Genomic DNA, 14,421 nt, shown 5'->3' with positions numbered 1-14,421 from the left:
TCCACTTTTTATGAATAAAAAAAACATGAAAAGAAAGATGTGGTTGATTTATTATATCGATTTTTGATTTGGCCGAAGATTCATTTTGCCTTCTGAATTAGAATGTGAGTTTATTGTATATTTTTAATTAGACCATTTCCATTATACTTCAACACGCTAACGGTATTGATTGTCTAATAAATAAAGCCACAGAATTACGCAAAAGAAAAAGTTTCTCTTTGTAGCGAAAATAAACGTACCTTATTTAATTTAACTCGGAATCAGATCAATATTTGTACCAATAAAACTTCAACACAACAGAATGCTTTACCCAAGAAAGTTTAAGGCTCAGGCAGATAGATGGGCGTTGAATTTACAATTTTCTTTATTCTCACCCCCAAAAAGTGCCGCAGTAGCTTGATAATGATAACATTTTCACGTAAACTTTCAGCTCGTACCAACCCTTATAAATATTTATTTTTAAAATTTTTGTTATGAAAGTATTTTTTGCGTAGAAAAGAACTTTTTTCTATAAAAAAAAAGTTTATAATAAACTCTTTCATATTATTAAAATACATAAATTCAATATATTAGGGTTTTCAGCTACTTATTTAAGATACTTAAAAAACAGTTTCGTCTGTATTGTCTGTTATCAGCTGTTTCTGTATAATAATAATTGATGAAAAATTTCACAACAAACTCTTTTATTTTTACGTTTTTATAAAAATACAAATCTTTATTTGTTTCTTTGGACCAATAATAATAGGGCAGGGTTACAGTATAATGACGTCTCCTGTACAAATGTTTTCTCTACTGTGGAGGCAACTGAGAACAATAAGAGTATTCTCTTATAAAACCATGACCTTATACTCCTTACCCATAATATTGAACCTCTTTTTCTTGCAATTTTCCTTTGTATTAAGGATATTTTCATTATATTATGGCTATATTTGCGGCTTTCGTGGTGCAGTGCGTAAGGCACTGGCCTTCCATCAGGGAGCTCTGAGTTCGATTCTCGGTGAAGTCAAAATATATTTACATAGTCTAATATGTAAATCCCTCAAGCTTGGGAGTTTTACCACTAATATTAGGCTTCACGGCCTATTATGGTATTAAACAAATAATTTTAAAAAAAATCGGCGTGTGTACTTATGTACGCGCATTAGAAGTTATACTTCTTTGGCGTAACAAAAAAAAAAAAAACTTTTGATAACGTAGATTCTTCGACGAGCTCTTAATTATATTGTTAAATTACACACTTAAGAAAAAGGACCGCTTATTGGAACGCCGTTGGTTTATTTCTATACACTTTAACTTACATTACCTACTAAATTATATAATGGTTTCTTGTTGTTTTTATTTGTAAAGTACCAACTGTCACTCTGAAGTTTAACTGTTTGTTTACGTAAGAAATTGCAAATGGCCGACAATAATAAATTCGTTTCCTAGGCAACGGAACAATTCTTCGTACATATAATAATAAATTCGCTGCCTAGGTAACGGAACAATTCAAAACTATAATATTATACTGTATAATCGTCACGATTGCATTATCATACTGTGGCGTAAAGGCGGTGCGTTCGGCTGATAACCGAACAATCGTGGCTCGAATCCAATCGAGTGCGATTTTTTTCGTGTGAAAAAATAAATTATGTGTTACATGTCACACGCCAAAAATACACTCTGATCTAATTTTCCAAACGCGCCTAAAGAATTATAACTTCAAAAAAAAATTCAAAAACTGTAAATTTTTTTATGATGGGTATAATCCATGTTTTTTCTAAACCACATAAAAAGCTTTATAAAACGAAACTTCATACTATTTATTTGCATGTTGTCACTTCCGAAGGAAGGCGAGGGAGCTTTAGCTCTTGATATGTATCGTATTGCTGAGTTCTTCGGGGACATATTGACAACATTAGAGATTTTGCACATATAAGCCGTGTAATTTATTTTCAATAATATTGTAATTTTTTTAGCGTTACGGCAAATACTGCCAAAATACCTGTTTTATAGGGTAACACTTTTATTGGTGTCAATTTAGAAATCTTTATAGTGTAGCGTCACTGACCCAAGCAGTCCATTGCGGGCCTCGGCAGACGTAACACGCACATTACACGGTAATACAAAGTCGTCCTGCATCGCAATGCACGCGTTAATAAATTAATATCTTTATAATATTATAATCAAATAAAAACAGTGTTTACTGGTCATCTACCAAATGGATTCCACAGTTGTATAATAAGTTCTTTATTTAAATAAATATTATCTACTGTTCTGGATTATTTAACTCAGCATTCTATTTTTTTGTTTATGGTATCAACCATTATTCAATATGAATTTTAAATATTTATATCTTCTGGAGAGATACTAAGCAGATATTTAAGCAACTCGAAAATTCTTGTTGATTATGATGTCTCTTGAGCACCATCATATAAAATAATTTACCATTCAGTATTTATGTATTTTTACTTTACTTTTGGTATAGAACTACGTCTTTGTATTCAGAAAAGTAGGACGCCAATCACTCAATACTTCCCATAATAGTGTTAGTTTATTAGCATTGCTCATAACTTTTGAAGAAATAAACATTATATTACTGTAGGTATAGACATAGACAAAAATGACGACGATGTCCAAGCGGCTAACACAGTGGTTTATAATATTGTATGTATCAGGTTCGAATCCTGATTGTTTTTCAACGTGTATTTGGAGTCAGAGTATGGACCTAATAGGTTGAGAAAATGGCTAACATCCAATTCTCATAGAAAAAGCCTGTAAATAAGTACAAATCTACACTCTGTGGAAACCCATATTATTGATCTTCTTAGGATCAAAAAAATACCATAATAAAAAATACCGTATTGAAACCAGTCGGATTCACAAAGTTGGCAAGAGAGTCGGTAAAAATAGGCTTCGATAACTATGTTCCGGCGGACATTTCAAATTCAAGAACAATTCCGTGCGATATAAATTGAATGAACAAAAGAAATTTATATTTGAAATTTAAACAACTTTATTTTCTTTTGTTCGCTAGACGCTTTCGAACAACTGAACGTTTAATTAGGTTTATCTGTGATAGGTATATTATATAATGCCAACTTTTGTGTGGTACTAAAGCCTGATTACGAATAAAATGTATATTCAATAAAAAAATTGAATAAAGTTGAGTAGAAAGGTGCTATGTGCCATAAATCAAAAGTGGGGAAATTAAGAAAAACGTTTTATTTGTTAAAAACATTTATTCATTTTACAATACTTAAATAAAGCAATATGACAATAATAGATATAAAAAAAAAATAATAATGAAAAATGAAATTAAAAATGGTGAGCACTTTGCTTATCGTTCATATTTTTTTAATCGATCATAAAATTTAAAATAACATTTGAATACGTGTATTAAATAAGGCTCTAAGTACCAAAAAGTAGTATTGCCTGTAGTTACAAAATACCGAGTCATTGCAGTAAAATTTCATGAAGCAGACCTTTTGAAAAATGTGGTTTTACAGTGTGAAGCAATCACGGCAGCTTCCATAATTTTAGGTATTAGGAACTCGCAAGTGTCAACACACCATCGTCAGCCATTTTATATTGAATGAGGTTGATCACTGTAGTGCTATTTTCACCATTATAAATAAAACAGGCCAATGGACTTACAACGTCGACAGGTTTAAATATTTTGCTGTATTTTTTTGACTTGCTTGAGGCACTAAGACCATAGTTGCAGTTATTGGCGTTAGTATGTAGAACACTTTTCTATAAAAAAGTCAGTTTTTTTGTTTTTGGTACTTAGAGCCTTAATTAATACACGTATTCATTTGTTAATCGATCATAAAATGTTTTCTATACTTCTGGTGCCATAACCCTTTTGGAATTTGATGCATGATAGTTGTACTTGGCATCCATTCCACGTAAAATATGTTTTATTTAATATTTTTGTACTATGCACCCTTTTTCTTAATGGTATTCAATGGTTAAAATTAAAATTTGCAAATATAATTGTATATTAAGTGTAAAAATTTCTATAAAAATAACAACCGAAACAAGTCGTACTATTTACTAATAAAATACCCGAATTTAATAATTGTATATTTGTTCTTTTCTTTATAGCACTATAAAAACAGGATGTATCTAACACAATACATCATTTGTATAGATAACAAAATACAATAGTCTGTGCTATTAATAGCATATTTTTGTTGTTATGTATGTAGGTAGTAGATACCCATACAATATAATCTATTGTTGACCATACAATAGTCATATAAATAATATGTTGGCCTTGTGATTACTTTTACGTCGTATTGATTGAAGATTATCTTTCTATTTTTTCAGGTGAAAAGCCCAATGGAAGAAGACAAAGGTACACCTGGGGAAAGAGACAGGGAAGATTCCGAGGACTTTAAGAATCGATTACGGAAAGAATTGGTTAGCCGAGACGGTCACAGGTATGTCACATTTTTTCAATATAATATGTTACTGAAAATAAAACCTATCTACACACAATCTATATGATTTTTTCGCGTTTCTAATGTGCCTAGTCATCAGTTGAATGCGGAACTATATTAACTCACTTTTGAAATATTTTAGAATAGAAATCTGTAGCTGCAAAATAATAAGCGATCAAATATCTATTATATCAAATTACTCTGCAGTAATATATTCCCAGCGAATCCATTTTCAGCAAAAAATCTTAGCTACATCAGCAAGTTGATTGGCGACATTAAATACGGTATATTATTATATATCACAGCACACTATAAATCATTACGGTGTATTAGCTGAATAATCATTTTTATAGTATCATATTTTCGTACAACTGTAATAACAAATAATATTTCATTTCGCCACTCAATTTAAAACGCTGACTCTATATTCAGTTCAATATGATTAGGTAACAGAATTTAATGTTAATGTATTACTTTTTAATGTATAAATAACGAAGAATAATTTATCTAGATGTCACTCGAATCCAAGTACATAGCTCGTAACTATCATTGTATAATATACTATTGTACCGATACGCTGCTAATAAATCTCACCCTGCTACATCGAAGACTTCGTTATCATCATCCTCTACCTACACATCGAACACCACACTAGTGACCAAACAAATCTTTGAAATAACTTACCTAAGTTATTTATTATTTATACAGATAAATGTATACATCATATTTTAGTAAGACTAATGATAAATTTGGCTGTTGATGATGTGGAGGAGAGTAAAGGTCATTGTTGCTTGGAGGTTTTGATATAAGAATAAATAAATACAGTAATAAGGATAACAGCGTGAGATTATAATTGCCGATACAGATGTATTGGTGAGATTGATGTGATCAAGGGATTAGTTATATTAATGAACTGACAGACTTGATTCGAGTGGAATGACGGTTGACTACGTCGAGTGAAGGACTCGTGACGATAGTAGTGCATCGCGTGACGAACTCGGTGAGTGAGTGAGAATTCAGAGATTCTCCTTCCAATTTATACAATGTAGTACATGTATTACAAGAGATATTGTTGCAATTAACAAATCATAGCATACCCTACTGATCTATGATTGAGGAAATTTTATTGTATTGTTTTGACAACAAAACATACATATTAAAGTGTGTATTTCATTTAATGCTGAGTGGTATGATTGCTACATAAATAATAAATAACTTAAATGATATGATGTTTTAAAGAACACTTTTCTGTAAAATATTTTAAATGTGAGTTAGAATAGTTCTGAATTCAGTTGAGGTAGTGATATACATGTTTTCTAGGTGCACATATACACGAAAATATTGCGTACCTATGAAATGAATTTTAGTATCAAAATTGAATTAGATTGATTTAAAAAGAAATATAACTAAATCCATACGGATACATACTAGATTGTATTGAATCTAAATTCAATTCAAAATATCAGTAAGTAAAACAGAACAATTTGTTCTCATTAGTTTCAAGACCAAAGTATGTAAATCTTAACTATAATATAGCTTTCATCTCTATATATATAAAAATCTCGTGTCACGATGTTTGTGGTCGAACTCCTCCGAAATGGCTCGACCGATTTTTATGATTTTTTTATGTATATTTGTTAGGTATGAGAATAGGTCAACAAGTATATTTCATACCGTTAAGTGATTAGGGTATCTCTATCCAGAAAAATTTTCTTTTATTTTTTTGACAATTTTTTTTTTTGTATTTTTTTTATTATTTAGCATAAAAAAATACCTATAACCCCAAATTTTAACCCTCCTATTCCCACCCTCCCATTTTTTAATCGCGATTTTATTATTTTTGTATGAACAAATTTAACCGTCGTTCGTATTTCAAACAGAACGAAATTATTTATGTTGTTGAATGACAGATGGCGCTACGTCCGAGAAGAATTCAAGAGAAGCATCGCGTCATTTTGACATTTCATTCGGCATATCACAACGCAGTGCGTGCAAAATTTTGTACGATTTATTTTAATTTATCTATTTTTATGTGCGTGTATTACAGTGCACAATGCCAGCAAGACGCAAGTCAAACGAATAAAGCAACAAACATGCGAAATAGTAGAGCAAAAAGAACAGACAAACAAATCCAACAAGATAACAAAAACGTGCGTGTAAGCATGTCGCAATTGCGTGCATCTCAATCATAAGAGGCACGAGCTGAACGAAATCAACAACGACAATTGGAACGGAGCCAAGCGCGCCGGTTCGTAGTTAACACACGCAGAGCAAATAACCGACAACGCCAACAAGTACATAGAACCTTTACAACCGCTTCGTTCCTTCGTCTCGCATTCGAGTACGAGCCAGATATTGAATATTCCGCTCATCCAAAAGTGCTGATTGGTGCTATGGACAAAGAATGTCCCCATTGTCATGCGCTCAAATTCAAACATGAGTCAGCCGGGATGTGTTGCGCATCAGGAAAAGTGCAACTACCAGAAATTGAGATACCACCAGAACAATTGAACGGTTTGCTCATCGGCACGGTTCCAGATTCAAACCTGTTCCTGAAGTCCATTCGCACATTAAATTCATGCTTCCAAATGACTTCGTTCTGAGCAACAGAAATAGTTCACAATACTGCGGCAAATTGTCAACAATTCCATTCTACGTTCAAAATCAAAGGCCAAGTATACCACAAAGTAGGCTCATTGCTGCCAATACCAAACGAACCACATAAATTTTTACAAATCTACTTCATGGGCGGTGAGGACATCAATCATATAGATGCACGTTGCGGCTACAATGGCCTCAATTCGCCTATTTCCAGGCGCATCGTCGGCGAACTGGACGCCCTGTTGAATGAGCACAATGAATTATTGAAATTCTTCAAAGCACACATGCACGAATTGCAAAGTGACAATCACGCTATTGTTATCAATCCTGATAAAACACCAGCTGGAGAGCACGTGCGTCAATTCAATGTACCTGTTGTTGACGACATTGCTGGAATCATGGTTGGCAACCGCACATCGACGCGAGAAATCGTGATCCGAAGAAAAAACAATAATCTGGAGTTCATCGCTGACACACACCGTTCATATGACGCTCTCCAATATCCGCTAATTTTCTGGAAGGGACAAGACGGATATTGCATAAACATTAAACAACGAGATCCTGTCACAGGTAATTCATTCGTTATGAACATCATTAGTCATTTTGAATTGAGAAAATGAATGGTTGATGCTTTTTTGTTTTTATCGGCGGTCATCGTCTACAGCGCTCTATTCCTCTTTCTGTCATAGATCCCATCCCCACACACTTACGATACATTCGTTATTTTTTATTTAACAACCAAAATATTCACTAGAAATAATTTATATGGCAGAACAACGTTTGCCGGGTCAGCTATTAATATTATAATATTATGTTTCTCACGCAAACCCAAAACCAACGGTCTCTCCAGGTTGTTCGGTCCGCGCCGGAAAATGTGCCCAAAAAACTGTAGAATGCGTCTTAGACATATTGTCGAGAACCGTTCCTTTATCTGCAGTCAGATGATTGACTGGTTTGTCCTGTGCTCTGTCCAAGAAATACGAAGCATTTGACCCCAGCACTACATCTCGAAGGCATTAATTACTTTTCGCTCCCTTGCCTTCAGGATCCATGACTCGACACCGTATACAAATATGGAGAACACCAATGTTTGCACAAGCATAATTTTTGTGGCAATTTAAATTCCCCGATCCATCCATGTAGTGGTAAGACATGTCTTATTATATACATACACATATAAATTATTATATTATATTTCCACAAAGAAATCTTTTAAATGTTTGCATACGACGAAGGACAAAAGAAAATTCTAATAACCTAGTCACTGTAGAATTCTTTTTATGGCCGATTTACCTTTACAAAAATATCCCTGTAAAGTAAACGTTTCAACAGATTGAAAAGACCCCAAGATTAGGGTTGATAGAAAAGTTGCGCAAAATATACAGTCATAATTAAATTCATTATTTCATAATATTTGTATGTAAGGTAAATGTTTGTGACATCGATACATTTTTAATGATTAGGGTAAGTATATACCTCAATTAATGTGCTCGATTTAAAACGGAAATAACTTCCCGGACATTCCTTTATGTAGTATTTACAAATATATTAAGAATTGGTGTCGTTCTATTTTGTGTATATTATTGATTGGGTGGCCGCGCGGCATAAGCGTTGGACTACAAAGCCGTGGGTCCCAGGTTCGAATCCTGGGTCTGGCAAGTACAAAAATTGTTTTTCAATTTGTGTGTGTCAGGGTATGGACCTAATAGGTTGAGCAAGTGGCTGACATCCATTTCTCGTAAAAAACAAAATCTGTCAATACAAACCTCCACTCTGTGGAGGCCCATATGATCCTATCAGGATCGGACATGGTCGAAAAAAAAAAAAAACACTACATCTTAAAAAATTTAACCAAATGAATTTATAATAAAACATTTTATTCTTCTTCTCTGTGTGATGTATGTATATCATGTGAAGCTTCCAAGTATCTGTTGCTCACCAGTTATCTTGTGTCTTTCCATAATTATCATGGTAGTATCTCGTATACATACACCAGTGGTCAGTAGTTTGCCAAGTGAGAAGGGCCAAATTGTCAAGGAAACAAGATAAAAAAAGGTACCAGAGAGCCGCATATATACAACATACATATGTATATGGATTTTTAGGGGGGAAAAGTTTAAAATTTTTTATTAAAAAAATAATTAGAACGGCAGCCATGCATCGCTTTTGATAGCTTTACTATATCTGGCAAATAGTTACCTACTTATTTTTAATTGAATACATGATTGTAAATTTTCATCCGTTAATATCTGCTTTTAAGCTTAATTTTTTATTTGGTTCATGGATGAGAATATTTGTTCGCATATATGTATATGTAGAGCCAAAGATTATGAAAATACCAAAAGCTTGTTTTTTTTAACGCGTCATATGTTTCAGGCAAACTATTCCATGTATCAAATAGTATTGTTTCTATTTTAGGCAGTTATTTTATAGCTGTCCACTTATGCTGAGAAATCAAATTGGATTTCTCTCTTTCGAGTTCTTCCAAGCGGCTGGTCAGATCTGTGAATTTGTTGGTCCACAGTTCCTTGCTTGTTAAATCTATTAACTGCATCTGGAGTAAACCAGCATCTGGGTCGAACGGTGTCAAGTTAATTTTATTGACATTTATTTCGAGAGGATGTACGAGTCTAAGTTTATTCGGCGGCTCTATCTCATACACTTAATAAGGCTGCTTGAGATGAGGTGAAATTAGAGTTTATGTCTGAAGAGCCGCAAAAGTCTATGCAAAGAGCCGCTTCTAATTGAAATTTTTAACATTTCGGAAATCCCGGATCTCGAAAATCATTTCTCGAGATTCGGGATTTCTTCATTATCAAATATTAATTGAAAAAACGATTTTCTATAAGGAAAAAGTGGACAGTAAACACAAAACGTTCAAAGACTGATCGGGGCATTTAACATAATGAAGCCAATGTCGACTCAAAATGAGCGCAATTTTTGCAACATCAGAGAATTTTGTGTCTCAAAAGCGTACGCAATTGTCAGACGCAGCAATTGACAGTCTGTATTTTTTGAAAGTCTATTTTAATAAGTAATGTTTGTTTTCCTACATCTATTTTGTTTGTCTTCTTACATAAATAATAAAAAAATCATATTTTTGTTAGAATTTGTCTGTTTTTAGACTGATTTTATGATTTTTTCAGGTTTTTTTTCAATTTCCCGAATTTCTAGAATTCAAAATTTCATCATTTCGGGAAATCCCGAATCTCGAGATTGAGATTTTCTCGGAAAATACCCAACTCTAATCATGAGTAACCAACGTTTTCACCGGATATCGAGTGAATACAATTTTTTTAGACACCAATAGAAACAGTTATCATTTTCCGTCTAAAATTCTAGCCGAAAGTTTTTTTTACGTCAGGCATTCATTATTGATGTTTGGCGTTTCGATGACAATACCCCGTTCCTACGAATTCTTGATTTTTTTATGACATTGACGATCACCCATGTAATTAAAAACACTGTAGGTACACTTTATGATTAAATTAGCACCCTAAAATATTTCTAAATACCTTGTGCTCAAGAACTATTAAATTCTGATAATCTGTAGAGTACAGGGTCTGTCTTGGTGTCCATCAGAGTGTCGGTTTTACAGTTTTTAAAAAGGTTTTCTATCCAGAAATAAAAGATAAGCTATCACTATAAAATATTTGAACCAATGAGTTTATGTACACACATTGCATGTCGTATTTTTATCGAAATTGAGTAATTATACACAACATGTCAATATGCATAGTACGTTTAAAATTGTAAAAATAGAGTACCTACATAATTGATAATAAATAAATTATCAAACATACATAACTCTGAAAACACTAGCCAATAAAAAAATCTTTTTTGAAAAAAGTAAGACAACCGGCAAGAATCGAACCTGCGTCTCTTGGGTATCGTGCCCTTTAATGTAATTTTAACTATTGGCCTTTTTATTACATGCACATAAGCGCTCTCCAAATTGAGTTACGGTAGGCGATCAGTTTTTGTATTCTAAATTAAAGTATTTATTACTTTAAAATAATTACTAACCAACGTTACGGATCACTCCAATATTTTCTGTTGTAACTTACTTGAACTTGTTAATAATTTTAATTAACTATTTCTTTTATTCAACGAATAATTCACAATATTTTAAGAATGTACCATTCTAATTATTGAACATACATAATTCTGAAAACACTCATGATAGTCTTCTTTGGATTTCTTTAGAGTTATCTTTCAAAAAAATTTTTTTTTTCTATTGGCTATATTTTCTCATGAGTGTTTTCAGAATTATGTATGTTCAATAATTAGAATGGTACATTATTAAAATCCTGTGAATTATTCGTTGAATAAAAGAAATAGTTATTTAAATAAATTATCATTAATTTTGTATTCAATACTGAATATAAACAAGACTTAAAATGTGAGATTCTTCATTAATTAAAGTTATGTATTTACATTGTCTGTCCATTTTTTAAATTAGATTTTTTACACACAACATGTGTGCACTATTCCAGGCATGTCTAATTTCAATTAGGCTGTGATCCAGTATAAAAACTGGCAGTCATCTACCATACTCTCCGATTACCACTCGAAAAAATTGGGTTATACTGCGGCGACTGTAAAAGAAAACTAAAGCGCAGGAATTCATATCTCCTCTTTCCCCACTGAACTAGTCAATTCATGACTGGCCATGGAAACTTTGCGGCCAAACTGTAGGGGTTTGGTTTGGCAAGACACGGGTCGGGTTGCTCATGTGGACACGACCAGCAGGACGCAGAGCACGTCCTGTGGGACTGTCCACTTATGGGCCCCGAACGAGCGGAGTTGTTTGCACGGGTCCGACCCCATTCGGCCCCAATAGGACACGCGGACATGGTGGCAACCGAGGCCAATTTTGCGGCCTTTACTAAATTCGCCAGAGCGTACGGGGGGCGGGACACTCTCGACTCCCCTTGCGACTCTTCAAATTAAAGTCACTCTGATAGTTGCCATATAAATTAGCATCATGTATTCTCACTTCGGTGCAAGGTTGCATCACCAGTCCCGTGCGGCTCTGCTCGGGACAAAATGAGGACTTAAATTCTTTGATCTGGCACACGTAAGGGTTATGTTAGCCGGCCGCGTATGACGTGGCTGCATATACACAACGGGAGTGGAGGTTGGAGTTTTACACACCATCTCCTCTTTCTATCACTTATGTGGTATGTTGTGAGTAATGCAATGCAAATCAAGTGCTACGATGATGACACGCGGGTCTCTTCGGTAAATTTGATTCACGTAGGCTATTTATGGAAATAAAACTAGAAATGATTAATGCCTTCCCATCAAAATCTCATTAAAATCAGAAAAACTATTCCGCCATAGATGCGTTCCACATGTCTACATAATTATAAATTACGTATTCTCATTAGAGTTTATTAATATGAATGTATTGTAAGAAGCTTTATCACGGTCCGTGAACCATTAAATTGGTGTGTGTAATATCCGATAAATTTGACTAATATGATTATTATAACCAGAGGAATAGACAATTTATACTTCTTACTCCATCGGTATTACCACCTTAAAATAGATTATGATGTAAGGCTATTGAGCGATGTTAATCTATTTTAGTAGTAAATGTATGTAAACAATAAATCCATTTATATAAATAACAATCTATTATATTAAATAATGAATCTGTATAGTAATATTTAAGATAATGAAGATTATAAAAATGCAATTGCAGCTGTAACGCAGTTAAGTAAATAGATTTCTAAATTATATAAGCGATTGTAAATTCTACAATACTATTTTTAACATTTTGTAAATTAGATCTTGTTCTCAAATAATCCATCATTATTATTCTACTAATGGTTAATATTTATTAATTGCGCTTTTCATAGTGAACTGTAATTGATTGGTGGAAGAATTATTGTGATGATAGATGTGGATGCTGGGGGGTGGGGCGGTTACACGTAGGGTGCCAGGCACTGACCTTTTATGATGTTCTGCGGTCTGGCTGAAGCTAGTCTCTGGGGTATACCCTCACGTCTTAGTAGGCACTCGTACGGTACATTTTTAATGAATGATATAATAAATGATGAGACACCCTGTGCCGATAACACGGGCACAGGTGGTTTGATTAAAGATGTTTGCACGGAAACTCTGATAGAATTAGGGTTTCCACGACGGTTGCACTGAACACGCTCGTGGTATGCAACTTAATTTTTGAATCAGTCTGTATGCTTGGAATTACTCGTTAAACGACGGTAAAGCTATAAAAAAACCTACACGCGACCGTTGTCTGGAGGTAACTGAATATTATTAAATCACGGTCGACCGATGTCCGGTAATTGCTGGTCGCCTGATCTTGCGACAATAACTGGAGATCTGAGGTAGGTGGGAAATATAGGCATGAAAGCCACCATAATTGGCCAATTGGATATACGGAACTGTTCAGTGGCGGCAAAATTCAAATTTTTGCCATATTTTTGTTCACCGTTCATTTATTTAGCGATGCACTTTTGGTACATAATAATTACTTAACGCATTCTCTGCTGAGTAGATAATGATTTTTTAATTAGCACCTTTAAAATGCACGTTAATTACATCGATCGGCCGCCTGGTCATTACGCGCATGTGCGTCTTCAGCGTCCAAAGTATTAAACCGATTAAAAGAGGCACATTAGATTTCTTAGAAACCTATAGTATTATGTAACGGTTTCTCAATCTTCGTATAGCGCAGAAGTATGAACTATGAACGAAGTATCGTGTAAAGTAAAAGGATCCAGTTTGGACGATCACAATCTCATTGATCTGGTCAGTAACCTATAAAAGGTAGTTCGAACCCAAAAGAAGAAGAATTTTAAAAAGGTACGCAGGTATTAGATAATATAACAACATTTACTAATAAAACTGAAAAATAATTTATTTGTTAGAATTCACCTTCACAGTTAGTAGAATAATATTAAAATTTAATTCCACAAATTTAGTTTTTCGGTAGATAATTATTATTTCGCTTTTAACACCACAGTAATCAGTGTTAATTACTTGTCTACCTGACCTTGATAACGTTATTACAACCAAAATAGCTACATATCGATTAAAATAACTAAATGTGTAAAATTTGATAATATAATTATAGTTGAAATAATTTCTCGTTATACACAAGGCGACTATCGACCGCTAAAGTGATAAAGTGATATTATTTATTACATACTTGTATTGAGGTATTATAATTGTTACAATAAGTTAGCCGTCTAAACAGTCAAAACTGTCTATCTCGCTCTAAATTTTATCAGAGCCAAGAGAAATGCTGTTAAAATATAGCACTTATTGCAACAATTACAACCAACTTATTGTAATTGTTACAATAAGTGTTAATACTTTGATACAAACCTACCCTAAGTTTGATAATATTTATCACTTT

General features: G+C 33.5%; 1 protein-coding gene across 2 annotated transcripts in view; it reads left to right on the top strand.

Moving 5' to 3' along the window:
- Window positions 1-14,421, top strand: part of Ac3 (Adenylate cyclase 3) — a 402,870-nt gene that overhangs the window by 354,580 nt on the left and 33,869 nt on the right. For both annotated transcript variants that reach the window (XM_085955369.1, XM_085955370.1), the window contains exon 10: window positions 4,315-4,427. In XM_085955369.1, coding sequence (XP_085811495.1) covers window positions 4,315-4,427 — 113 coding nt within the window. The remainder of the gene's footprint in view (window positions 1-4,314; window positions 4,428-14,421) is intronic.

This window comes from Rhyacophila brunnea, unplaced genomic scaffold (assembly GCF_057557595.1).
Source record: "Rhyacophila brunnea isolate RB1 unplaced genomic scaffold, BYU_Rbru_1.0 scaffold_5, whole genome shotgun sequence".
Classification (NCBI taxonomy): domain Eukaryota; kingdom Metazoa; phylum Arthropoda; class Insecta; order Trichoptera; family Rhyacophilidae; genus Rhyacophila; species Rhyacophila brunnea.
This window is presented reverse-complemented; position numbering and strand designations above follow the sequence as displayed.